At 39.0% G+C, this 25,593-nt stretch overlaps 1 protein-coding gene across 1 annotated transcript; it reads left to right on the forward strand.

Annotated features, from left to right (window-relative positions):
- The first annotated feature begins 16,712 nt into the window (after positions 1-16,712).
- LOC128513907 (cysteine-rich venom protein) lies at positions 16,713-25,059 on the forward strand. Its single transcript, XM_053487464.1, has 8 exons — positions 16,713-16,794; positions 18,620-18,703; positions 19,646-19,749; positions 20,989-21,079; positions 22,571-22,713; positions 24,192-24,277; positions 24,397-24,479; positions 24,637-25,059. Exons 2-8 carry the CDS (start codon positions 18,640-18,642, stop codon positions 24,768-24,770), a joined length of 705 nt encoding a protein of 234 aa, XP_053343439.1. The 5' UTR covers positions 16,713-16,794; positions 18,620-18,639; the 3' UTR covers positions 24,771-25,059.
- The last annotated feature ends 534 nt before the right edge of the window (positions 25,060-25,593 follow it).

Raw genomic sequence — 25,593 nt, forward strand, 5'->3', positions numbered from 1 at the left:
GTGAAATCCTAGAGCTCCAGAATGCAACGAGTCCGTGGTCTGCTCTTCGGCGTGCACTTTTGCGCCTGGCTCTGTTTGTCTCGCAATCCCACCGGTTACAGTCCTGTGAAAGGCTAAGCCGAGCGCGGAGAGCTCACTTTGCGTGCCTGCGTTGAGGTCATGCTCAAACTATGCCTGCGCTGTGTTCTGCAAGCTCAGGAAAACCACATCCTCTGACATCTCTACCTCCTCTCTCCTGCTGCGCTCCCCTCTCTCTCTCTCTCTCTCTCTCTCACACACACACACATTCACACACACATGCACACACATGCACGCTCGCTCTCCTTCGCTTGCTCGCTCTTAGATTGTGTGAGATGACAGACTGCGCTGACCCAGACGCTGCTCAGCCCCTCCGCCCGCTCTCTTTCCACTCTGTCTGTCTCTCTCTCTCGCTCTTACTCTGGCCTCCTCCAGCAGCCGCTGCAGTTCCAGCCCACTGACTGAAGAATACATCTGAGGAGGAGGCACCGGGTGAGAGAGAGAGAGAGTGAGTGAGTGAGAGAGAGAGAGAGAGAGAGAGAGAAAGGAGGGAGGAGATGGAGAAAATGGGAGACAGTGGGGAAATGCCTAAGAGAGGAGGGGAGAGAATGAGATGGGGATTTTAATGAGGAATTTTGGGAATTGCTCGAGTCCAAACCAATGGAAAAAAGGACACCTGGAAGAGACAAACCTGGGGCGTTTGGTGGATATGGTCAGTGGTTTGAGATCACACAACGAGCTACAAGTTCTTAAGGTGAATGACAGGCGTGCAAGCATGCATACGCTTAAAGGAGAAGTCTGCACACATCAACAAAGGCTCCGCCATGGAGTGACCGGGGCACTCGATCGGCACTGGGTGGGCGTGGGGTTGTTTAGAGCGGCGCTGCTTTGGTGAAATGCATTTTTTATAAGCCCCACATGAGACCTCTTATACTGTATATATTATTCAGATCAATCACTTGGAGAAGGAGGTCGTAACAAACAGCTATTTGACCTGGATGTTGCCTTGTACTATGTGGTTCAAGCTCGAAACGACAGCCTTGATTTGATCTCTAACGGACAAAATTAGGAGAAATTCTAGAGTCATTCATAAAAGCTGAGCAGATGACCTAGGCTGCTCAGCTTTTATGAATGACTCTAGAATTTCTCCTAATTTTGTCCGTTAGAGATCAAATCAAGGCTGTTACACATGCAGTATGTTTGCCTTTGCTCAGATCTCAGGTCGCTCTCTGGTCAAAGTTTCTTATTTCCCTATGTGAGTGGGCTTTTCCTGGGTTCCCGGGTTTCCTCCCACTCTCCAAAAACAACCCCGACTCGAATTATCCCTAAGTACGAATGGATGAGTCCATGGTGCTGTGCAATGCATCCCATTCAGGGTGCATTCTCCCCACACGCCCATTGTTTCCACCATATTCCCAGAAGAATATGAATAAAAGTTCCAGCAAACTTTTCTTTGTTTAATGATTCCAAATTATTTATTTCAGTAGGCAAACAACTGTTTATATAATTTTATTTCAAGTGTATGATCTTTATTTGTTTACACAGCCTGTGACTGGAGAGAGTCAGGTATGTTTCTGCGTTGCTCTGCATCAAAGTTCAAACTAGTTAAAGTTTTGAGCTAGTATTAACCATAAGGGAGTTATGAAACTCTTGAATGAGTGTAAACTTGTATTGATTACCTGTTGACGGTTTTAATGTATATTCCGAGTTTTATGCATGCACATGTTTGTTTAATGTTGAGCATGGGTTTTTCTGTGTTAATAAGTGCTCTTATATCATTTTCTTTTTGGTTGCAGTAAATGTTAGAAATTTCTTTTAAAGTCTTTTAATGTATCCTTATAGAGAAATCTGTGTATTTTAGTGGCTGTTAGGAGGACAATACTCATGCATTTCATTTTGCATCCTTCAGGTGAATCACATCGAATCTGAAGTTGTGTGTGTTAATTGTCTGTCCTCTGTCAATAAACTGCAGACTCATCATAATTTATTTGTGGTGCTGAGTGAAGTCCGCTACAAGTAGATTCAGTGATGGAGCCACAGGAACCGTAGTGACGCTACTTATTAATGTGAAGATGAGTGGCGTTTGGAGAAGTTTGAAATACGCCTGGAATAATCTCATAGTCTTAAAGGTCCCATACAGTGGTACCCCGTCCCACAAGATTTCGTCTTAAGAACTGCAAGAAATTTGCCCAATGGGTATCAATAATTTAACGTTTATTCATTTCATATCTGACTTCATTTACATGTCTTTTCTAAATGTTTTGATTGTTTTTATATGCAAAAATGTGATAAAAGTATTGGAAATTGGCGATATGGTAACATTTTTGGGTGGCTGGAGCAGATTATCTGCATTTACATTATTCCCTATGGAACAAAGCGATTCACAATATGAATTTTCGCCTTAAGATCTCACCTCTAGAACGGATTACATTTGCATGCCGACGTACAGCTGTATCTTCCTGTTTCTGTAACAAGTCCCATCAAAGTGAAGGTGTTAATGCACCGGTTGAAATATCTCTCAGACAATGCATTTTTTTTTCATACCTCAAACTCCCTTCATTGTCTATGTAAATGCTAAGGAACAAGATGGGGGTGGGGCTCTTCTGATATAAGGTCACAATAGGTTAGTGGGAATTTGGAGAGGTTGGGTAAATTGTGAAGTATATTTTATAAAACAAAAAAAGAGGACAAGGAAAAAAGGATTTGTTGGGTTTCTTAAGGGTAATACTGCAGCATGGTGGATACCAACCGTCGATAAACACCAAGGAAAAGAAGAAGAAGAGAAAATGCTAATTGGCTTGTTTTAGCACCAGACAAGAGGGTAAAAAATTAAAAAAGGTCAAATGAATGAGATGGATTGGCACCCTGTCCATGGTGTAACCTGTCTTGTGCCCAAAGTTTCCTGAGATAGGCTCCAGGCCTTCTGCATCCCGGTATATACTGTAGGATAAACAGTATAGAAGATGAATGAATATCAATATTTATCACATTGTTGTTGATACAAGCTGAAAGAGAGAGAGAAAGAGAGAGAGAGAGAAAGAGAGAGAAAGCGGTTGTGTGGAAAAGTGATGCTTAGGCAAAAAAAAAAAACATACAGTAGCTTGCTATTTGAATATACTTGTAGTCTGTAATGCCTTGTTGTTCTGGTTGTGATTGATAGCCAATGCCTGAAAGTTTATGATAAAGTTACAAACATAACTTTATCATAAAGCTGGTATTGGCTGAGGTGGCAATGTAACCCTCAGAACCGTAGCTTCTCATAGAGACGAAGGGATTCACGTCCTTTCAGGAAGAAACTGATGATGCTGTAGTATGATTAGAGTCCAGAGGAAGGGGGATGTAAAAATTTTGGGTGGTCCAAGCTGGACACAAAAAGGAGAAAGAATGCTCCATAAGGAAGGTCAATGAGGCAACCACTTGTGAATGTATACACCCCCTTTGTGTTTTTCCTGTTTTTATTGCATTAAAATCTAAACTTAAAAGTTGAAATATAATTTTTTTTTTTTATGAAGTTATAAGTGCATACTGTATGTGTTCACCTCTTTTGCTATGAAACCTCGAAAAAAAATATCTGGACCAACCAATTAATTCTAGAACTGGCCTAATCATTTGATAAAGGTCCACTTTATATTATCTGTGCAATCAGACTGTCACATGATCCATCACATGATGTCAGTATAAATAGGCCACTGAGTTAGCAACACTACGTATTAGCGCTCCAATTAAGGCAGAGACGATGGTGTAGAGAAGTATAAAGATCAGAGTTAGGGCTATATAAAAACCCAAACTTTGAACATCACATGAACCACCTTTAAGTCCAGGATAACAAAATGGAAAAAAATATGGCACCAGTACATACCTGGTAAGAGATGGCCACCCACCAAGTCTCACAGACTAGGTAGGCAAGGAATGTGTCACCAAAGATAACACTGAAGAAGCTGTGAAGATCTACAGTGGAGATGGGAGTATCTGTTCACACAACCACTTTAAGCCATACCCAGGCCAAAATAAACCCACTGCGTAAATAAAAAAGGAAGAAAACGTGTTTGGAGTTTGCCTAACAGAATGTGGCAGACTCTGGCAACACACGGGAGAATGTTCTCTGATCAGATGAGACTACAAGTGTGCATCTTGGCCATTATGTGAAACACTATGTGTGGCATAAACCCAACACTTCCCATCACTCCGAGAATACCATTCCCAGAGTGAAGCAGGGTTGTGGCACCATCATGCTGTGGGGATGTTTTTGTTTTTCAGCAGGGACTGGAAAACTGGTCAGGAATGAAGCAAAGATGGATGGCGCTAAATAATGGCAGATCTTTGATACAGGGTTGGAGGTTGATCTTCCAGCAGGGCAATGAACCTAAACATATTGGTAAAGCTACACTAGAGTGATCTAAAAGCAAACAGAATGTCCTGGTCGGAGCCAAGAGCTCAATTCAGATTACTGTAAACCAACACAACCCATCTAACTTGAAGGAGTTGAAGCAGTTTTGCCATAAGCAATTAAACTCTGGATTAATGAATATGTTTTCATATATTATCTTAATAGAGATAGTTGTTATTGCATAGGCTGCCATAGGGGTTATACCTACAGTATGTGCATGACTTATTGTGTACACTAATTAGCCATTACCATTAACACATTAACATTGATTATATAAATGTAAACTGGTGGGCACCCAAGGCTTATTTATGCCCCCTGGAACCAAAGGTCAGCTTGCTTGGTCTGATCCTACAGAAAAGCCAATGCAGCACAACTTACTTAAAAGTGAGTTCTTGAAAAGTCAGTGCTGACCACGAAAGAAAGGCACCAGAACCCCCGGTGCACCACAGCCTGCCATGTACTGTTTGAGGCCTGCAGGAATAAGCCAAAGATCATCAATCCAGGCTCCTAACTCCTTAGATCCCAATCCAATTAAGGCATGCTTTGGACAAACAAGTCTGATCTACGGTGGCCCCACCTTGCAACCTACAGCACCCAAAGCATCCTCTGCCAATGCCTCAGTGCCAGACACCAAATCGCACCCAAGAGGTCTTGTGCAGTCATGCCCCAATGGACCAGGGCTGCAGGTGGCACGACCTACACAATATCAGGCTTGAAATGTTATTGCTGATTGGTGTATTTTGCACCTTTTTAAAGTGGTAGGCTTTTTGTGCAAACCAGAGATGGTACAAGCCCCCCAAATTTCATTTCAATTCCAGGTATCAATGCAACAAAACTATAGGGCACTAATATCTTTGCAAGGCACTGTACACAGTAATTAACAACTATTCCACTGTTTCAACCCAAATTTGCATGATATCTGATTTAGTTCATGGTAAATAAATGATGATACAGTGGTATTAGTATACTGGACTGTACAGTCAGTTACGTTCCACCATCAGTAAATTAAACAGATGACTATCTGCCTCTAGCACGTGTCCTTTACTGCAGCCTGAGGATAACGAGAGGGTGATGATCTCCCAGAGAGTAATTACAGCTAATCATTCCACAATTCATCAAGTAGCAAAAAAGCATTGCTTGTTTTGCTAATTAAGGGTGAAAGCTTTTGTTTTAGCATGTACAGTATGAATTGGTTTAAGCTACCATGTTATCTGGTCAAAGAAAAGGGGAAGCACTATTGTTAGGCTGTTTTGCGATTTATGCTGCTAAATGAGATGGTAGAACATGGATAACCATAGGAATATAAAGGAATCTATAAAACACAAGACACGTCAGCCTACATGCAAACTGTTTATACCAGTTCAACAGTAGTTTTGATGGTAGCTCCTGGTATATCCATGTTGGGTGTCTGGGGGTGTTTTGTCTGGTCAGGGGTAGTGCAATGGTTAAGGTGTTGGCCTGCTGATCAGAAGGTCCCCACTCCCACCAAGTTGCCACTGTTGGGCCCTTAAACAAGGCCTTAACCCTCAACTGCTCAGATGTATAATGAGATAAAAAGGTTAGTCGCTTTGGATAAGGGTGTCTGCCAAATGCTATAAATGTAAGAAGTGACGAATAAAATTAAAACGCAACACCAAACCTGAATGAGAAATCTCTTCTACTGGTAAACTCCAGATTACACCAGTGGCTATTACTGGGAATAAATGACTGAGAAATGGAGTTGACTGCAAAAAATATGGACTGATTCATGAAAAACTAAGTGGTTTTTCTCCATTGGTACTGTTTTCTAAGGTGCACATGGAAGAAAGCCTGATGCCACACTGCCCCCTTGTGTATGAAGTCTTGGAGTGTTTGAAGACCAGGTGATAGTAGCCTAATACTTCCATCATAAAAGACTGACAAACTGTTTAAAAAGTAAAAATAACCAGACGGATTCCAAAGGCAATATGACATTTGTGTCAGGAGCTTTTTGCAAGAAATATGGCACTAAAGCTATCTTTCACTTTCTTTGAAATTTCAACTTTAGCTTGTTTTTTTATTTATTCACCCAAGTAGGCACTTTTTCCTGGCAAGGATTAGGGCAGATCTGGAGTCTATCCAAAAGGGAAAAAATACATGAGCCATCACCATGCAGACATGTTTATACTCACCAGTTGACCTTCAGGCTTGTTTCTGGGAGGTAGGAGGAACCTGGAGATCCTAGAGGAAACCATGTGGGCACGAAGAGAAGAGACAAGCCTACGTGGAGGTGTGAAGCAGGAACTCGTACATTTTCCTGTTATACTGTAGGCTAACAGGAAGGGAACCTGGTGTGCTCATCTGCTCTTCCTGCCAATCTACCCTAAAGATTTATATGCATTCTGAGATGACTCTCACCATGATTGTTTAATTTTATGTTAACTTGAACCTGGCTGTTCTCCACCAACCTCATTGACCTGAAAAGTGGTAGTAGTTTTTCAGCATCTTTTACCTTTCATCTGGTGGATGATGGACTGTTGATCAGAGGGTCCCCAGTTCGTCCCCCAGTGCCACCATCTGCACTTTGGGTTCCTGAGCAAGGTCATTCATCCTGAACTGCTCTGACACAACCCCTGCATGAAAGTGCCATAGAAATGAAGGACATTTCTACAGGATTTGGGAGTATTTGTTGTCTGATGTGCACTGTCGATCCAACTTGTCAAGGCGGCTTATTGGTTAGCGCCTTGCACCTTCAGGGTCCGGGTTCAATTCCTGCCTTTATGGCACAGAAGACCATCCCAGAATGACACATTTCAAATAATCAAATGAGATTACTGTATGTTTTGGACACCTTCAGCATTGCTTTACAGTGTAGAAAGAAAGCAAAATCACGAAAAACCATGCAGTTAGAAAGTGATCCCAAATTTTCGAGCGGTAGTGCCGCTCGAAAATTTGGGATCACTTTCTAACTGCATGGTTTTTCGTGATTCTGCTTTCTTTCTATCAGTAAAGTGAGCTGTAATAGCCATCACTAACATAGTCCTGACTATCTAATGATTGTGCATCTTGGCATGTCATGTCAACCTTCTACACTATATCCAGGAGTTAAATGACGTGGAATATAGAGAAATTGTATAATCTATTTTTCATTTTCTGCAAACAAATCATTGTTATCTTATGAAATAAAATCTTTACTCTTTATAATCCTAACCAAGGTTAAACATGTTGCTAAGCTGTAACTATGTCCAGGATGCATTACGGCTGAGGACGCTTTCTCGAAGATCACGCCAGTTCAGCAGGCGATTTAAAGCGAGGATTAAAGGTTTTACCTTGAAAAGCAAACATAAAGCTTCAGTGGAACCAAAAGACAGGATGTCAATTTATATGATAATTGTAAGATTAAAGGGATTGGTTGCTGTCTGTAATATTAGTACATCTGTGCTCAAGCGAATTACTTTCTTTCTTTCTTGTCATTGTGATCAGTTCGGTTCCTGAATTGATTTCTTTTTGACACTAAACTCGGTGACAGAACGTGTAATCGACTGTAAAACTGCCCCTGTGGCTTCTGTCAGATGATGCATTGATTTAAACACAGACACAGAGAGGATTTGGCAAATAGAAAATGAATGGCGTGTTATTAAAAGATAAAACATTCAGGAGATGAGAGGATCGGAAATCCTTGTTATAATACATATTGGTGCTACAAATAGAATGTTGACTTCGAGATGCAGGCAGTGTCTTAATGAAAGGAGAAATACGGGAAAGTTCACAGACAAAAAACGTAATGTAGAGAAAATGGAATAACTGTACAGACATTTAGGTACGGAAAGAACACGGAGTAAACACCATGGCTGTGCTGTTGAGCGAAATAAAGAGACGTTGATGGAAAAAAACAAATAGTAAGAGGAATTACCATGTTTTGAAGATATTAAATGCATGTATAAATGGATAATGCTTAAAATGGTATTTAATAAATAAATATGATCATTTCAAGGAGAAAAAATATTGTTGGGAAATTTCTGGAGTATAAAGGGAATAAAACACTTTAGGATTTAGAGGTTACAGAAAAATTATACACGTTAATATCCCATCAGGCACCACAGTGGCGTAGTGTTTAGTGTCGCCCTGCTCCTCTAGGGTCGAGGGTTCGATTCCTGCTTCAGGCCTGTGTGCATGAAGTTTGTATGTTCTCCCCGTGCTTGGTGGGTTTCCTCCAACAGTCTAAAGACTTGCAGTTAGAAGCCCACTCAAAACAGACAATGGAACATGCTTCCTTGCATTGACTTGAATGGGGAAGTCAGTGCTTGGTTCTGAGGATCTCTTGAGAGTCAATGGCTCTGGAGCATTGTGTTTTGGGCAAGAGACCAAGAAGTTATGCGTGGTCGTGCAAAATTGAGGATCAGCAGTTTAGACAGGGAGGTCATTTTTTTTGCTGACTCACTGTATCTAGTGAGTTTAGAGGCGGTTTTGAAGGGGTTACAAATCATTTTTTTCTTCTTTATTTTTCTATTTGGAGGAGGGGGGGTTGGGGGGGTGGGTTGGGTGCTACAGCTACCAGTAAGGGAGGCCCAAAGACTATGACGTGTTTCCTCCTACCCTTTGTGACGCCAGCCAACCGCATCTTTTTAAAGGTATTTTCCCATCTTTCACTTGCATGACGCCCATGCTTGGCGCTGGAAGTTCCTGTGAGAGAGCTCGGCCAATCAGCTCTCTCCATGCTCCCGGCTGCGAGAGGCTACGGCATCACCTGTGATCCGAACTTGCAATCTCCAGATGATTGTAGCACTCACCTAGGGTTACTTATTTGTGATCGACCTAATTCTTTTGTCAATTGAAGTAGAGATTTCAAAGTGGTTCAATATGATGTGCTTCATTTTCTGATTGGAACTAAAATAAGCGAGCTAGGGCCACAGAAGTAAAGGGGTTTGGTTTCATCCCAAGTCACACTGTGCGTTTTCTACTAATGTCAACTTTTTTTCCCCATAGTGCTCAGGAGAGTAGTTGAAAGTTTTGATACATGCTTCATAGGGGGGTTTGATAAATATATACAGCTATTTAGGCAAAATTGTAAAAACATTAATTTTGGGAAACCATCAATTCTTTAGAAAGAAAAGTAATAGCACCCTACTGCGGGGTGGGAGCACCCTATTCGCCAGTATAACCTGGATTAAATGTCAAGTCTTTTGGGCTTAAAAAGTGCAATAAGATTGAGCTTAGGTGAAAAGATTTCAAAATTATGTCTTTTTGCTATATTCTTTCATGCCACTTGTAGTCAAAGCCTGGTGTATGTAATGGGTTAGACACAGTTCCCAGAGACAAACTGGAAATCAGCAGAACTGAGCTTTAGAAAAGAGAGGCTGATTTTTCTTCCTTGTCCTGTGTGCTTGAATGAGAAAGCAAGTTCACCATGGTGCACATGTATTTCTGACCTTTTATCTGCAATATACCTTTTTTACCATTGCCTGGAACTTTAGCTACTCCACAATCTCCTTTTCCCTCGCCTAACGTACCGTACAACCGAAACAATCGCATTACATAATAAATACACTCTCTGCACTTACAGTACACTTTCCTATTGTTTGCAGAAATTGATAAGATGTAATTCTGATTATTTGCTTTAAATCGAGATCTTGGCATTTAAAGGTGTTCACAATACTGCACCTCTCGCGGAATTGCTAAAAAGAGCTCAATGTGCCAAAACTCAGTCTTAAGTGGAAAAAGGAATGTTTTAAGCTAAAACAGAGCATAAAAGAGACACAAAGAAAAACAACACTGTCATAACCAGACTGTTGAGACAATCATGATATACGTAGGTGTAAACAGTGATCAGAGAGCATGACCATGGGGCAGGATCTGAAGCAAGACAAGGAAAACAAAGAAAGGCCAATACGTCAACATGGTCCTGTGTATTTAGAAGTTCATGTGCCAATACTGAAACATGTAAATTTTCTAAATGTATTTTTCAATGGATTAATTTGTGATCTTGGTCATGAACAAATACATCTGCAAACAACCGCTCTATTCTATTAGCGCCAGTATGTCCTGACTGAGTGATCTAAGACTGAGAACATGCATTTAACCTTGGATTAGGGATTCAACTGAATTGGGTCATAGATTTAACATTGTTTTTGTAACCATGTGGCGCTACAATGTTTATGAAGCTAACAATGCACACATCTTTCGTCATACAAGAAAGCCCAGATCTTTATATACTTGTCTCACACAACATCACTCATTTACCCTTCCACTGATTTGTTCATTTTTGGTAGATCCTTGAATCTGGACTGACTCTGGAATGTGTGGCATAAAATTAGAAATGCATATTGGAAATAAGATCACAGCCTATAATAACCATGGGCCAGGTAATACACCTACTGGCAAGTTTTTGGAAAAACCAGAGGACTCCAAGTAAACATATGCTAAGACGGCAGTACGTACAGAAACCCCATGCAGACAGTAACCTAAGTTTAGGATTAAACATGTTGGTGGCACGGCAGCTTGGTGGTTAGCAATGTCATCGTATACTTCCAGGATCAAATACCGCCTCGGGGTCTGTATGCATGAAGTTTGCATGTTCTCCCCATGCTTGGTGGGTTTCCTCCTGGGTCTTCTCCCACAGTCCAAAGACATGCTGGTTAGGCTAATTGGTGGTTCCAAATTGCCCGCAGTGTATGAATGCGTGTATTAATGTTGACCGGAGGTCCTACCACAGTCGTAGAAGGTGTAAATAAATCCAATGATCACCATTGACCTTCACGGCCCCTAGTTGAACTACAGCGGTTCCTAGAAGCATGGATAGATGGATAAAATTGGCATAGCTACATTATACACATTGAAGCATAGAGATGCTTGGTTTTAAGATGTTTTTAGATTACGCTTTAGATCGGGGGTCTCCAAAACCAGTCCTGGAGGGCCAGTGTCCAACACAGTTTGGTGGTTCTTCTTCCCAAACACAGCTGAATCAATTAATCTGTTAATTACTAGGTTCAGTGGGTGTGTTTAGGTGTTGGTGAATTACAAACTGTGCTGGTCACTGGCCCTCCAGGACTGGATTTGGAGACCCCTGTTTTAGATTAAGCTTCACAAGATGTCTTTCTGAGTCTTTGTTCAAAGTTTCCTTAAATAAACACACAACCACGGCAATGTCACTATATTAAAACATCTGATAAGGTAGCTATTTACGTTCTATTAAGTATCCTATATCTCATTATGTAAATATGTAACTAAGATACAGCCGAGTCACATGTATTTGCTTAGAACATTAAACAGTTATGAAACACTCATTTTTCTAACGCTTGTTTTTGTGAAGGTGGAATTAACACCAAAGGAAAGCACTATGTGACATTTACTGCTCCATGTAGGGAAAAAAAAAATGTACCCATAACAAATGAGGCAAAACGTGTCATGAATGCAAAGTCCGTCATCGTGCCGCTTGTTTGTTATGGTAAAGATAAAGACGCATTATAGCAGATTTTACTGATCCATGCAGAAATGCATAAAATATGCGCAGCATGAATGCAAAGTCCTTCATTTATTATGTTCAGCCTTTGGGTGTAACCCCCTGCCTTATCTTTCCCTCTCCATCTCCAATACCTGCCAAGTTTGACAATGGGGGCCCTATTGTTCACTGCTGTATGACACTTCTGTCATTGTCTCTTGGCAGGGCTGGTATTTTTTATATATTTTTTTACTCTGAGAAAGACCTGCCTTCCCAGAGGTTTTGCCACCATCTGTCCCTGTCTGCTGTCTCCTCACACCAACTGTTTCTGGTAGTGTTATAATATCTAAAGTCATCCTTGGCACAGTCCTTTCATTGCTTGTGAGGTCGGCAGCTCATGGGTGTCCATTCTGCTTACATGAACCAATTACTGCAAATGGTTGCTAGACAACATGGTCTCAATTCTGTTGGACTTATGAAGCACCTCATTGGCAAACCTAATGTGTAAACTCCTTCTGAGAGGCTAATGTTCAATCATCTCAAGCCCATCGATGTGAGTGTAGAAGGTAAAGATATCCCGGTGTCTTGCTGCCACGTTCGTTGACTGCATGTTTTGTGTATTAGAGATTTTTTCTCTGATTTTGGGATTCAAGGTGGGGTCTTCTGTCACCACACCACCCAGAGCTTCAGAGCTTCAGTTTTAATATTGCTAGAGCTTGGTTCTGAGCTATTGCATGATTTAGAGATGATGTGAGTTTTTTTGGAGTTTGTCTGCCTTGTTATCTACCTGAGATCATTGTCTTGCTCTTCAGCCATCTAGTGTTAAACAAACTGCCACCCTGCTTAGTTTAGCTTCACTCTGCGTCAAGCCTTCAGGGACATGCCTCACTTTGAACTAAAGATGAAGAACAGGAAACATAAGGTCTGCTTTGCAACTGCAACGAATCCCCTGCCATCAATTCTGATAATCACCAGCTGAAACCCGTGCACATCTTCACCTACGGGTGGTGTGGTGACAGGAGATGCCATCTAGAATCCTAAATTCAGAGGGAAAATCTCTCATACTGCTGCAACTAGGATGCAATCCTGCTGTAGTCTGGCTGTCATTTTAAATGCCTCAGTGAGCTATCTGCTGATGGAAATCTGAGCATACATGCCAATATGGAAATTTAGGATGATGTTTATGACCTTGGGCGGTTTGACACTTTTGAGCAGGAGCCCCTACATGAATTCCCTCTTTGCACACAAATAGAAAGTTCTTGTTGTTCTTAGATCTTCTTCAGAAACTGCCTCGGAACCTGTCCTGGGCTTCCAGGGGGTAGTTTTTGTTTCAAGAATAGACCCTACCAAGAATGACCCTTCCACACCATGGCTAGCAAAATTACTGTATACTACTAATGAACTGACAGTTTTTTTTTTTTTATTAAAGATTATAAGGATAATGCTTGCTTCTTTTTGAAACCTTAAGGTAGATTTTTTCCATCCTGTGAAAATTAGCAATTAAGAGAGAGTCATTATTGCCTATGAGGACTTCACATGGGAGGTGCAATTTTACAAGATCTTTTAAGGCTGTTGCAAGTTCTCCAGAACAACTGACTTCTTCATGGGGTATGTTTTCGAACACAGAGGAGTTGGCCCTCAGGTTGGTTTCTCGGTTAACAATGGATGATTGTACAGTAAGTGGGACCTAAGTGCAATGGGTATTTCAACCTCAGGTTAGTCGCTGTCTCAAGCAAATTTAGAAACTTGTTATCTTGTTTTTTATGTACTCCTTTTACCGGAACCATGTTTTCGCGGGCTAGGATAACTTAGTGTTTCAGATGTTGGACTAAATCATCTACAGGTCAAGAATAGCTTTTAACCCTCAGACAGGGATGTTTAAAGTTATGACATGGTTCAAGTTCATATTTTTCATGGTGCTTGCTTGATCTGGATGAAGGTTTCTTCTCTGCATCCTTCTGGCAGTGCTGGAGTAGAGCCATATGAGTTGCATATTGGTGTAACATTTCAAAAATAACCATGACTTAACTGAAAACAGACTAAACCAAGCATTCTAGAGATGGATTGTGCAGCTTTGTTGTGCCCCAAGGGGATATGTTCAGCACGCTATTGGACATGGGCTAATAAAGGATGGGTGATGGTAACTGAGGAAAGAATGGGAACATTATCTGCCCAGGTACTGTGTGACAGCTATTTGGATCAGTCTTACAGTACATAGAGAGGGGTCATGGATCTTGGTTGTGTTTGAGGGGAATCGTAATTTGTTGCATTTTTTAAAATATTATTTATCACTATAATACTTTTTGTATTATGTAGCAGTTTAACATGCTCTATAAAGGGTTTGGAAGATGTACAAGTTTCTTTTTGTGTGTGTGTATGCATGTGTTCGTGAGCACTGTGACCGCAGATAAAAAGAACATTGTGTACAGTAAGACAACTTATCTTGAAAAATGAGAACAAACTGTTTTAGGAGGATTTCAATAAACATCTATATCTAAAACTCTCCACACACATACAGTATCACGCACCTTTTGTCCAATCTTCCTGTAAATAATGACGTAAAATGAAATCGCGCTAACTGCGTCTGTGTCACACGAATTGATACTCTCCAGAGAGAAAATAAACTTTGTTGCTTGCTATTGACTCCTGGCCTGTTTATTGATTAACAAGATACTTGTACAGGGCGGAGACTTTGAAACCACACCCAACCCCCCCAACCTGGAGGGCTACGTGTCGATTTTTATCTGGCCTCTACCCTGGAACCTATCGGACATTTTGAACCTGCTGGGCACCAAAGTCTGATTTATGCTTCTGTATTAAGCATACGCCTACAGGTATTCTGAAGCTGTGTACGCTTTCCAGAAGTATAACTACACTACCAGTCAAAAGCTTGGACACACCTTCTAATTCCATGTTTTTCCTGATTTTTTTTATTTATTTATACACTGTAGAACAATGCTACATTAGGATTAAACATTCTCGTTTGAACAGTTGATATTGAGATGTGTTTGCTACTTTTGCTCTGTAAAGCTTTTATAATGGCTCTAATCTAGGTGCTGTTTGGTAATGGATGTTTTTTGAGGTTGGTAACCCTAAAAGAACTTCTCCAAAAGCCAAGTTTTGGTCTTGCTTTCCTGGAATAGTCTAAGAATACAGAAAATAAATCAGAAAACAGAAAATGTTGAATTAGAAGGTGTATACAAACTTTTTCACTGATATTGTATATTCCGCGGCAATGCAAATTGATAGCATCGCATTCCCAGCTTTTGGCCAGAAACTCCATCCTCCATGAGTGTAATCTGATCTCAGGCTCAAAACTGACTTATATTGATTTGCAAAGTTTTAACAACAACAGATTTTGTAGTATTTACAAAAAATTGTTGAAAGCAGAACACATTTTCACGCAAGCATTTAGGCTTTTTGGAAAATGTTCTAAAATGAAGGGGAAAAAAAATGTGATTTAGGTTGTCCAAGATGGCAACCAATTTACAGTGGCAGGAAAAAGAACAGTATGTGAACCTTTTGGAATTTCATGTTTTTCTGCATTAATATGTCTTTAAATCTGACCTGATCATCTTCTAGGTCAAGAGTATTGACAAATATAATGTTCCTAAAATAATACCAACAATTTTTTTTTTTTTATCTTTCATGTCTTTATTGAACACACTCATTCAGCATTCAAAGTGAACCATTGTAATCAATAACTGGTTGACCCCGCCTTGGGAGCAATAACGCCAACCAGGCGCTTTCTGTAACTGTGGACCTGCACATCGTTCAAGAAGAATTTTAGCAGAACTGCTTTAGCTCTGTCATATTCTTTAGATGACTTATGTGTGCAGCTCTCTTCAAGTCATTCCATAGCATCTCTATTGGACTAAGGTCTGTGATTGGATGGCATGCACCAATGTTCTTTTTAAAAAGCAGCTGCATCCTTTATGGTGTCCTTCCATGGACACGATGTTTGTTCAATGTTTTTACGTACTGTAGACACATGAACAGAGATGTTACCCAGTTTCGATGATGCCCTTAGATATTTGGCTGTCACTTAGGGTTGTTTCTTCACCTCACTGATGAGTCGTTGTTGTGATCTTCGGGTCGTTTTGACTGGGCGCCCACTTTTAGACGTTCTGGATAACGTCTTAAAAATCACTTTGTTACGTTTTCCAGCTTTATATAAATCAACAATTCTTGATCAAAGATCCTCTGAAAGCTCTTGTTGGCGAGGTATGGCTTACATAAGCGTATTCGTCTTGTACGGAGTAAACTTAAAAAAGTTTAAGATCAGATCATATCACTTTTCTTTCCACTGTATATTAAATATCTATGTTGTGTTAAGTTCTGCATATCTCAATATCTAAATTTGTAACTGAGATACGGCTGAGTCCAATGTGTTTGCTTGGTACATTAAACAGATTTTTTTTTCACACAGTTCTTTTTTTTTTTATCAAAGCAGAATTTATAAAAGATTAAACATGCATTATGTAAGATTTACTGCTCCATTTAGGAGAAGAAAAAAATTACGTATTAAAGTAAAATGTGGGACTAATACAAAATCCATCAGTTCAACACGGAGGACAAAAATAAGCACACATTATGGCAGGTTTACAGGCCTGTGCAGAAATATGTACAGTTTGTCATGGTGTGAATGCAAAGTCCGTCATTAATCATGCTGAACATTTGGGTGTAACCTGCTGCCATATTGCCCAGTGCATTTGTTAGTTCTTTATCAGCATAATCCACTCATTTTAACTTAGTTAATACATAGGGTTGGTTTCACTCCCTTAAAGTATTTGCTAAATCTTTTGCCTGCTGTTTGCCAACTGGGGCCACATCACTTTGTTCTGCTGAGGGTGGGTCATTGGAATGTCATGTAAGTGTATCAAGTAAGTGTGTGTCGTCTGTGTCGCTGATCTTATAAAAAGCAGCTCAGATTGCACAGGCTGCAGCCCTGGTGCTTCTCGTTTCAGCAGCCATTCGTATTCCTTACAACTGGGTAAGTTATGATTTCAATATTCTAAAATAATTGCATTAAATCTTATCAATAAATTACATGTTAAAACTGTAAGGTTTATTTTAGCAACACAATATCTGCTACAATTTAAGGTCAGAATTTGATAATATTGATGTTCTCTGGTGGATAATCAGCAAACTGAGTGTTTAATGCAACCTTGAGCGAAAAGTGAAATATTTAAGAAACATAAAGAACTGTTTTACAGTGAACAGTTGAATTATATTTTTGATTCAAATATTCATTATGAGTTCATACATTTCTATATGTTTCACTCTTTATTTACTTCATTTTTAGAGTGTGGAAACTTTTATATGTAAAATTATAGAATATACAAATTGAAAATGTAGTATTTAAATTAAAACATGTTTTACACTTTGCTGTACATTCGAAAATTCAACATGCAAATGTATAAATGATGGTTTGTGTAAATATTAATCTGTGTCACCTCATTTAATACACATATCAACTTATGTATAATAACCAAAAAGTTTATATTTATATACTATTTGTACTTACTGTACTGTTAAATTACTTTGCACCTTTTACAATTCATAATATTTGTACAGTGCAGTTATGAGGGGTGTTCGAATCAAACCAGAGAAAAACAGAACACAGTTATAAGTTTATTCCTCTATATAATCCCCCGCTACGCTAATGCACTTATCCCAGCGTTTCACTAGTGCTTTGATACCATCATGATAGAAAGTTTTCTCAGTATGCCGGACCCGTGATCAGACTGCCTGCTTAAGTCTGAAACGCTGGCCTCCCAGGAACTCCTTAGTTGGCCCAAACATGTAAAAAATGGCTTGTAGCGAGGTCAGGACTGTAGGGGGGATGTGGCAATAACTGCATGTAATGTTCAAGTGGTTTTGGCGAATGATTGTGTGTACAGTTCCCACAGACAAATGTGTCTCTTCTACAAATAAATGACCATAGATTTGCAAGGATCAGGCGTTCCATTTGCTGGATGTTTGTGAGAACGACTACAGTGGGTTTGAGCCACCTCGGCCGACTTTCTTTAAAATGTTTGCAAGATTTCAAGTTTTGCTAATTTCGAGTCTCATCACCGTACTAGGCTTGAGGTCTATTAACGTCAACTGCACTTTAATTATGAGAGAGTCCCACTTTGACTTGAACGCCCAACTTGCAACTAATCATTTGTAAACTAATCATTGTATTAAACTATTTAAACTTAAGGTTAAACTTAGCACTTAAAGCAGTAACATTATAGTGTTAAGTTTAAAATTGTGCAAATTAAAGTTAAGAATGCATAACATTCCCTGTAAATCATTAATACTCCCACTTTCTGACATAAACCCACACGTTTAGTAGTTAGCACTGTCGCCTCGCACCTTCAGGGTCGATTCCCACCTCAGGTCTGTGTGAGTGGAGTTTGCATGTTCTCACTGTGTTTGGTGGGTTTCCTCAGGGTGCTCTGGTTTCCTCCCACAGTTCAAAGTCATGCAGATTAGTTTATTTGGCATTCCCAAGTTGCATGTAATGTGTGTGTGTACATTAGCATCTTTAAATTTCCTCACAAGCTTGAATATCCAACACGTAGAATATGCATACAATGTACAGTATGTATGGTATAAATAACTACTACATATTTGTTTATTGAAATACTGTTTAGTCACATGTTCTCCCATACTAAAGCACTACTGAGCTAATATTAAATACTGCAGTAGTGTAGTACAGTATGTATTACAGTTTATGAGTATTGGGCGTTATTTTTCATGCTACTGTTGCATATATCACATACTGAAATTAATTTTCATATTTATTTTCTCCTGGGGTTTGTTTTTAGAACTACAACCTTTTAGAAGAATGTTTCTTTGGAGTCTCTGTGTGCTCACGCTCTTACATATGAGCTCAACCTGCAGTGTGGTGAGTAGATATGAAGACATGGAGTCAATGAAGTTACAGTATTTGTAAAATATCTTGAAAATGTCGCAAAAAAAGAGAAAACTGTGACATTGGAAGGTATTAGAGATTAAAGATATTTGCAAAAAAAAATGGGGGGGACGACGTACAGTAAGATGAGAAATATAACACAAAGAAATATTTTTGGGAATTTTTGTGTGTTTGTTTGTGCATCACGTAAAAACTACTGAATGAATTTTATTGGAGGCTTGACGTGATGTATAAATATAGCTTGAGGTAACATATAGGCTTTGTTTTATCACAATTAGCCAACAGGAAGACAAGATATGCTACTTTGAAAGAAAAGGCCCTTTTATCATAAAAAAATCAACCTTAAAAACTTCTAGTGTGTATACAGTATATACTGTATGTGTTTGTGTATATATATATAGTTTTATATATAGTTATAATATATATAGTTATTATATATATATATATATATATATATATATATATATATACACTGTATAGTGTATATATATATATGTATATATAAATGTGTATATATAGTATACATAGTATATATAGTTTACATGTGTGTATATATATATATATATATATATATATATATATATATTGTTGTTGGATATAGTAATATCCAACGATAATACTGTATAAGATAATACTGTTATTATACTGTATGTAATACACTCACTCTCTCTCTCTTTCTCTCTCTCTCTTACTTTGTAACTCATTGTCTCATGGCCTCAACAGTCAGGTAAGCCCCAAGCCCTAGTCCTACTACACTTACATGACATGACTTTGTATACCAATTTATCTCTGGATAACTACATCGCAGTTATATTTTTTAACTAAGCCATCAAATTGTGCAAATTTTTTGTTTCATTTATAATTTGGTAGATTTTCCTATTTAAAATCAAGCCCAGTCTGACCTTTTTGTCTCTCACAGATCAGATCTGTACAACCCTGCAGTCAGTGCAGGATGAAATCGTCAACATTCACAATACGTTTCGGAGAAAAGTTGTTCCAACTGCCAGCAACATGCTTAAGATGGTAAAGTGCACCTTTCATAGATTTTAGCTGGTTTAACACACTGGAATAAATTTGCGCAAAAAAACCAACAACACACCGTTACAGCAGAGTTCTTTAACTTATGTTTTTAAATGTATGCTTCATAAACATAAACTTATAAGTCAGTGTGCCAAACGACATTGTCCCATGTACATCAGGAGCCGTGTAACTGGTGATATTCTGACCACCTTGTGATTTCATCATAGACAGCAAGTCAGAACAAAGAGCGGACGTGAAATTCGCCATGAAACTGGGCAAATCTGCCACAGAGATGTTGATTCGTCAAGTTTACAGAGATGCTGCAATGAATCGTTTGAGATGTTTTCATTGGAACGCACACTTCAAGAGTGGAAGAACATCACTGGAAACGATGAGAGATCAGGAAAACCTTCAACGAGCTCAACCCCCAAAAATGTCTAAACCATTCGGCAACTTGTACATGATGATCATCAGGGAACAATCCACAACAATGCTGTCATTGTCGGTGTGTCATACGGAACAGTTCAGACAATCCTTACATGTGATTTAAACATGTTGCTGCCAAGTTCGTCCCTGGCCATTTCACCCAGGAGCAGATTAACATTTTGTCAATAACTCTGTCAGCGTGCCGTGGATGACCTGTCCTTCATTTCGAGGATCATTCCCATTGACGGAATTTGGGTTCGACCCTGAGACCAAGCAACAGTCTTCACAGTGGATTCACAGTCTTCACAGGGGAACCTTTTGATACCACCTCATACTTAATCAGTATGTCCTACACTAACAGCCATGCAGAAGTCACTAAGATTCTTGTTCTCCTTGATGTGAACAGTAACTGATTGAAGATTGTGACCTGTATCTAAACACTTTATTTTGTCTTTGGCTAGAACCTTTAAGACTATATTTGTTTTTGCTGTTTAATAACCTCAGAATACTGGTATGCTGATATATACAGTTAGGACTAACCTGCTCTAGTAGACCTTAAGAGGAACCAGAATCAAATTGAAACTTCAGACTGTCAGACTGGATAGCAGGTTTATAAATTATGAATAAAAAAATCATCTGGATATTCATTCTGATTATAGAAGCTTTCTTAGATTATAATTATACATTACGGTACAATATCCTGGTAAGACTCAGTCATCATCCATATGCGACCATCCACAATGTACGCTATTTGACTGCATGCTTTTTGACAGTGTGTGATGATATCAGTAACTACTGTGTCCATTTCTCTTGCAGAACTGGAGCTCAGAAGTGGCCGCATCGGCTCAGAAGTGGGCAGATACCTGTGCCATGGAGCACGGCCCCGACAGCAGCCGCATGCTCGGGAGTAGGCCAACTTTCTTTGTTTTTACTGATCATAAATATAAAAGCCCTTATATTAATTAAATGAACATATCTTTGCTCAAATCCAAGTAAACAGTTATGTTAGCCCAGATATGGGTGACTTAGAAATAACGATTGAGTTTCACTGAGCTCACGTTACAGCTCTAGACATGATGAATTAGGAATATCGTTCAAGCTGACACTTGTTTTTTTTTCCAGTGGACCATTGAGATGAATTACTTTAAGTTGGCCACTGAGAAGGAATGTAATTGAAAGCTGATGTGAGGGGAAAACTGGTTACTGGCAAAGAATGAATCGGCTGAATCCAAGTGCTTTTGACAAATGCTAACAGGCCGACTTAAAGTCGATGAGTAGCAGTGTTAACATGTTTGGAAATAGGAAACGAATTGTTTTAAGAGGGTTATAATCACTTCTAGTTTGGAATTTATTGTGTGCCACAGCGTTTCTTTCTGAATTTCAGTTTTAAATTAATGCATTATTAATTATATCTGTAAATTATAGAATTTAGAAATAGTTAAAAATTTAAAGATAAAAATAATTAGTTTCAGATTGAAGCCCAGGTACATGTCTTATTTACATTATACATTATAAGGTACATTTATTTAGGGTTGAGTATCTTACGCCTTGTTTACGCTAAGTTGTACTTCTTTTGTCGTCGGCCAAATAAACACCCTGTTCGATGATCAGAGAGTCAATCACAGATGAGAAATCGGACATTTCGTCTTAAAACGTCTTTAAAATTCACTTATTAAATCAGGCATATGTAACAGCCATTTTACTCAACATCTTGATTTTAGCGCATAACACTAGGCTCTCAGTTTGGGTATTTTACCCATCCTCATTGCAGACTGCTGCGGATATATTGGCTCCAACGACCCGTGTTTTAGCGCCAGGGTTTCAGAACATATGAGACAAGCAGCTTTTAAAGCGGCTGTGCGTTTGTTTCTTGTCTGTGCGGTTGTTACTGTGTCTCCCGCTTACTATGTGTATACACGGTAAACTATTGCATGGCTTTGTTGAGTGACGTGAATAGCCACGCCTACTTTCAGGGAAATTTTTTTTATTCGTATAGTAAAGTATAGTAAGTTCTATATTTGTCAATCGATCACTAGAACACCTTGTTGTTGCCTATTTTCCCAATAAAGCAGACAAATATATTATACATCTTATATATCTTATATCATGTATATTTTAAATGAAGATTGTAATGTATTTAAACCTAGTTAATGAATTAAAACTGAACAACCTGTTGTTTACTATTATTTTTTCAGTTGATTTTTTTACATGTTTTTTCTTGAGTAAAAATTCTGCTCTCAATTAAAATATGTTGATACATGAAAAAATGGTTTGAGTGCAAACCCTTGTGTGTTTTCTTCCTTGCAAACTAATAATTTTATGTGGAATGTGCAGCCCTAATACATGCATGTTTTTTTCTTATTTTTTCATATTTGTTTCTTGTTTTCTGTTCATGCAGCATATCAAATGGGTGAAAACCTGTTCAAAAGCTCTACGCTCGTTCCATGGACTGATGTCGTGACTGCATGGCACAACGAAGTGGCCAATTACGACTATCCCATAGGGTCCGCCAACGGGAAATCCATCGGCCACTACACACAGGTCAATTAGTCCTGAGTTAAAAAAAAAAACAGCAATGTGCAGTGTAAAAACATAAAAAATAAAAATGGCAAAAATTTTGCAGCAATTTACAGGTTGTTCATTTATTCTAAAGCTTAGGTGCTTGAATTAGTGAGATTGAGAGAGAGAGAGAGAGAGAGAGAGAGAGAGTAACTTCAAATCAGTTAATTATAGAAGGTTAATGCTCATTACAGGACGACAAGTTTCTTGATTAAAAAAATCTGTTTTTTTGTTTATCCTTGACATGGAACGATAGGTCTTTCTTTTACGCTCAATAATTCATTAATTTCAATAATTCCCTAAATTATTTAGTATTTGGGAATTTAATGTAGTATTTAATACATAATATGATGATGGCATAGTGGCTTAGTCATTAGCTTTGTTGACTGGCTCCTAAATGGTTGGGGGTTCAAACTGGTGCCACCAGTCTGTCTACATGATGTTTTCATGTTCTTCGTGTTCATGGTGGGTTTTCACCAGGTTCTCCAGTTTCCATACCATCCAAAGACCTGCATTGTAAACTGACTGGTGTTTCCAGATCGTCTATAGTGTGTGACAGTGTGACTGGGGTGCTAGAGGTTCTGGTCCTCTTATAACACTTAGAGCAACGACTGCTCATGTAATATCATACTAGTGGTCATAGCAGCCAACCAGTGGATAACATTCACGGTTTAGATAGGCATATATAACACATTTGTTGATTTATTTGAATTACATTTGTTGAATGTGTGCAGAATTGACATCTTGTCAATTTTGTTTTTGATACAAATTTCAGGGGAAGTCAAACTGGGATTTTTGATTTCTCTATATAATCTCCTGCTACACTTATGCACCTAACCCAGCATTTCACTAGTGCTTGGATACCATCAAGGTAGAAGGTTTTCTCAATACGCTGGAGCAATGATCAGGCTGTCTGATTCACGTCCGGCCTCCCAGGAACTCCTTTAATAATCCAAACATGTAAAAAGTCGGGACTGTATAGGAGATCTGGCGATAACCCTCAGCCGAGTTCCTGTGATGTGCAAGTGGTGTTGGTGAATGGTTGCGTGTATAGTTGGGTACCAAGCTATATTGAAAAATCAGGACTTCCACTCGCTGAATGTTCCCAGGAAAATCTGCAGTGGCATCCGAGCCACATTCTCGTCATTCGCAGGAAAAACATTAGCATCATAAAGATATTTTACTGCTTCAATCACAAGTCCCGGTTTGGCTCGAACGACCCTCATACATGGAGAAATGAGATGATATTTTGGGTAACACTAGCTTTCCAGGAAATTTGATTCCTAGAAGGAGACAGACATACAATCCTCACAACTTACCCACTTTATTTCATAGTACTCAATAATCTGCTGTCATATTCTATAGATATCTCCATAATGAGAAAAAGAATAAAATCAATACTTTATAGGCACATAGTGTAGTTTTTTCTTTAAAAAAAGGGATTTTGTTTCTGATTAAAGGTGATCTGGTTCAGCTCATATGAAGTCGGGTGCGGAGTGGCAAAGTGCGGGAGCAACTATTTCTACGACTGCCAATACTATCGAGCGTATGTTGATGATCATTCTAACTCAGCACTCTTGGCTCTTTTTTTTGGAAACTTTTTTTTTTTTTACATAAAACATAATCAGCTTGTCCTTTTCTCTTTTGTTTGTCTTTTGCAAACAGTGGAAATTACAGAAGGGTGCCACCGTACTCACTGGGAGAACCCTGCTCGGCCTGTCCGGGAAATTGTGAAGACAAACTGTGCAGTGAGTAACCTGTCGTTATCTCCGTATAGTATATACAGTACATATGCAAACATCCTACTTGGTCAGTATAGCTCTTTAAACATTGCTTTGATGTATGTTGCCATGACCTCCAACCTTACCGTTTGTCTTTTTTTGCCACCTTTTTTTTTTTTTCTAGCCAACCCTTGTCCTTACATCGACATGTATGCCAATTGTCCCGCCTTGGTAAAACAGGGCAGTTGTAACAGCTACCTGGTAAAATGGTGCACGGCTCAGTGTTCCTGTTCCACCGAGATCATTCCTACTAACTAGAAAAAGAAGACGGGGATTGTGAGGATGTGTCTAAGCTGCTTAAATTCCAGGCTTCTGCTCATGATTTTCCCTGAAGCAGCTGGGACATTTCTAAACTTTAGTCTCTGGACTTCAGGATGTATCTTGATTATCAATTGTCCCACCCCTAGGAGGAATGATCCTGGGCTGACCAGACTGTGTAATAAAACTGTGTTAGAATATTCTCCATGAAGATCCTTTGACGATTTAAGAAAGTAACTCTGTTCTGCTTATGTCATAGATTAGCCTGATATAATAAACACACACATTTTTCGATGTTGCAGTGCTTGCTATATTGATAAAGATATGTTTTTGTTCATTAGCACATCGTGATTATGTTTCATCATCATTATAATATCTGTAGGTGGGTTTTAGATGAGCGGCATAGCAAGAGATATAAAAAAAAATGTTTCCTGCTCATACACACTCATCATGTTTCTGTAAGTGACCGGTGTAGTATGGGGTTGGGTTTTTAAATGGTATAGGAAAAAAGATTTTTTTTTCTGCGTTTACACTAAAAACAGATGCTGCTCAAACAGATCAGCTTTCAAAGCTTCAGCCTTCAGGCTAACACCACGATCAACACCATCTCAGTGGCATTTTCATTTAGATGGCTGATTTCAAACCAAGACTACAGATGATCTGGGTTTGATATCTATATTGATATTCTAGTCCAGTCACTCTTTATGAATTACTGTATGTATGCAAATGAACGCTTTGCAATGCTAAATGATGCACATGCGAATTGCTTTTCAATCATAAATAAACAATTATATCTTTCAAATATGTAAAAGAATGCAATATA

The sequence above is a fragment of the Clarias gariepinus genome, chromosome 26, assembly GCF_024256425.1.
Source record: "Clarias gariepinus isolate MV-2021 ecotype Netherlands chromosome 26, CGAR_prim_01v2, whole genome shotgun sequence".
In the NCBI taxonomy this organism is placed as follows: Eukaryota; Metazoa; Chordata; class Actinopteri; order Siluriformes; family Clariidae; genus Clarias; species Clarias gariepinus.

Excerpts from the sequence above, each read along its gene's own strand:
- LOC128513907 (XM_053487464.1), top strand. The coding sequence starts at position 18,640 with ATGTTTCTTTGGAGTCTCTGTGTGCTCACGCTCTTACATATGAGCTCA. Across the intron at positions 21,080-22,570 it reads CAGCAGCCGCATGCTCGGGA|CATATCAAATGGGTGAAAAC; the intron begins GTAGGCCAACTT and ends CTGTTCATGCAG. Across the intron at positions 24,480-24,636 it reads TTGTGAAGACAAACTGTGCA|CCAACCCTTGTCCTTACATC; the intron begins GTGAGTAACCTG and ends TTTTTTTTCTAG.